At 38.8% G+C, this 3,119-nt stretch overlaps 1 protein-coding gene across 1 annotated transcript in view; it reads left to right on the top strand.

Moving 5' to 3' along the window:
* The window catches only part of DIO1 (iodothyronine deiodinase 1), a 276,560-nt gene extending 274,124 nt beyond the window's left edge, over positions 1–2,436 (top strand). The window contains exon 4 of the mRNA XM_044085472.1: positions 1,357–2,436. Within this exon, the coding sequence (XP_043941407.1) occupies positions 1,357–1,464 (108 nt within the window). The 3' untranslated portion in view covers positions 1,465–2,436. The remainder of the gene's footprint in view (positions 1–1,356) is intronic.
* The last annotated feature ends 683 nt before the right edge of the window (positions 2,437–3,119 follow it).

Here is a 3,119-nt window from a genome sequence, read left to right as displayed (position 1 = left end):
CATCATGGCAAAAATGTCAAAGTTAGAGAGAAAGACTGTAAAAAGGTAAAAATGCTACCACATTATCTATCAGTCTTGCGGGCTTTATAAATACCACATATTCCCTTTTCACTTTGCATTTTCTCTTCATATGCTTGATTGAGATAGAATTCTATTAACTTCACAGCTCTGCCTCACCAGGGTTACCATGCACTGTAAGGGCTTTTTTATATACCCCCTTTATTTTGTCCTTTATGAGCAGACTACAGGTGATGCAGATCACTGCATATTTTCTGTTATCATTCTCATCTGTCTGTCCTGTACTGATGGTTAAGCTTCCTCACATGAATCTCGGGCAAATTTGTTCCCCTGCCACTAGGATGACCCCAGTATGAAGGCAAGAGCCAACTGGGGGGTGCTGTCTTAAACATAGCCTGGAGGCTGTTTGTTCCCTTACCAGCATCCTGGCAGTGAGGGTGCTTGCACATGAGACCTTGACTTTTCCCTTCACGGCTGATATAAGCATCTCACCTGCATCACCAAATGGATCTCCTACACCCTGCATCCATGCATATGCTTCCACCCACATGCAGTAGTGGCTACTACTATCACCTGATTGGAAGTGCCAAGTCCATATCCCCAGCCCTGGCCATTTTGGTATCACTCAAGCTGTTTGCATTGTAGCAATCAGTTTATCACAACCATCTCTCTCCTCAGGATGGGTGAACCTGGGTAAGCCAGTCACTACAGTCTTGTCTCACCTGGCTTTGCATGGCCTGAGCCACTATTCAGACTCAGGTTATCCGGGTCATAGTCATGACTTTATCCCTCTATGCCACAAAGTTGGGCTTCTGTCTGTTTTGGTAGTTTGCATCTTACTTTCATTACACTTAAGTGATTTTTGCTTACATTTGGTTCAATACTATTCATTCAGACCTCTTTTGGGAGAGAACTGAGATAAGACAAGAAAGGACTATTGTTTTTCCAGGCAGACCATTATCATTGGCAAATGGCTACCATCCAGACTGAAATGAAAACCTGGAAACCATCTCTTCCCTTAGTAAAAATTTTCTGTATAGTTTCCAAGCTGAAATGGTAATACATGACAAGAAGTAACTAGCGAGGATGCAAAGGTCGCTGTGTAGTTATGATGTTAAGTTTCATTCCCTCAGTGTCACCTATTATGATACTCTATAGCTCTCTGAATAAGTACTCTTAAAGATCACTGGCTATGTAAATTACATTTTCTTTAAATTTTCCAGGCTGTATTACATTTGCATTTAAATTCTGATTATGGATATATGAAAAATCCTAACACAGGTTGCATTATTTCATCCTTCTGTTAAAATGTATTAATATTTCAATTTATTTTGATAGGGTGGAATGGGACCTTGGTACTATAAACCAGAAGAAGTTCGAGATGTTTTACAGCATCTACAAGAAACAAATGGAGGAGACAGAGAAATGCCCAACAAGTGTTTATAACAGAATTGTATCTCATAAGAGGAGTTTTTTTTCACTCAGTTAAAAAATATTTCAGTTACATATCTGTATATTTGTCATTAACACACACATACATACATATGATGTAAAGAAAATAACCCTTGACAATTTATTTTAAAGACTTTTTTCTTTCTGAGCATACTGCTGCAATCTTGTTATAAATATATATCCCTACATGATGAATGTACGATTTACTTGGAGACAATAAATAACACTGCATTTACACTCTAAGCTGAGTCTAAACAAGGCCTGTATTTAATCTGCATTTTTATTTTTGCCTTGTTGCCCTTCCTTTCAAAGCATTTGCACATCCTTAATTCCACAAATATTTTTTCCCCTAAAGTAGCTTTTGAAGATGTTAGCACAAACCCTTCACAGAAACCAACCACTTTTATTCTGTTTGCTGCCTTAAAGCAGAGTACGTAGCATATCATTCATGAACCTCTTACACAAACTTTGCTTTTTATGAAACATCATGCATACACTAGGTAAGGGGTACCATAGTATATAAACAGCTGCCCATAATTTTTTCCATGATTATAAAATCACTTTTATGTTGTTTTGTTATTCAGTAAGGAACACAGCTTAGAATGCAAATGCAGTGTTCTTTGCACTATCCAGTAGATGCTTTTAACTGCCCTTTTAGTTGTCATTTTCAGTCATTAATTTCATCTACTTTGCATACAGTTACATAACAGATGTGCTTTCTGTGCAACTTTTTATGGTCACATAGCTGTACTGTAGGAAATTCGTTATTGACAGAGGCAATCTTTATACCGACAGCAACTGATATGCAAAATTCCCTCAACAGAAAACCTTCCTAAACTGCTGAACTGTATATTTTTTTCTGCATTTAGAGTTGCAGTAGTGGGACAATGTACTTAACATTCCAAAGGTTGGTTGTTTCAGGTTGTTTAAACAACAAATGCATCGTTGTCTGGCTGCACAATGATATACCATGTCTTTTTAAACATTTTTTTTTTGGAATGCATCTCAGAACTTTGCCTTAGCATTTTCTGTGTTTTTCAGCAGTGATTCACTGTAATGCAGAGCAATCTTCATAACACTGTTGAACTTATGACACACCATTGTAAGGAATGTAGCCATGCAGTGGTGCAGCATATAGCCTTGTCTCCTCACAGCAAGAAGTTGCCAGGTTTGATTCTTGGCTGGGGTGTCTTTTGTGTGGAGTCTGCATGTCCTCCTTGTGTTCGTGTGGGTTTTCTCCAGGTGCTTAGGTTTCTTCCCACATAACAAAGACATGCAGTAGGTGGATTGCACACTCAAAGTTGCCCACAGATATGAGTACTCACGCTCCCGTGTGTGTGTATATCTGTGTGGTATATAAGAACAACTGTGGAAGGGCTAGCCACTCGACAGTGTGAACATTGCCTCTAGAAGATGGTCAGTGTTGATGCGACTCCCTGATCCCATATGCAAAAATTGGAAAACGGGAGTTATGGATGGATGGAGCTGTAGAGTGATTGTGTTACAAGTTAACCTACATATATTAATATACCTTTGATGTACACAAAAGAAACCAGCAATGGATCTGAGAGAAAGCAGAACTGTTAAAGGGAAGGAAACATGCTATCAGAAGAAGGATGCAGCAGTAACAGTGGGTGAAACCAGGGCAG

The sequence above is a fragment of the Protopterus annectens genome, chromosome 10.part0 (assembly GCF_019279795.1).
Source record: "Protopterus annectens isolate FY-2018-M chromosome 10.part0, PAN1.0, whole genome shotgun sequence".
In the NCBI taxonomy this organism is placed as follows: domain Eukaryota; kingdom Metazoa; phylum Chordata; order Ceratodontiformes; family Protopteridae; genus Protopterus; species Protopterus annectens.
This window is presented reverse-complemented; position numbering and strand designations above follow the sequence as displayed.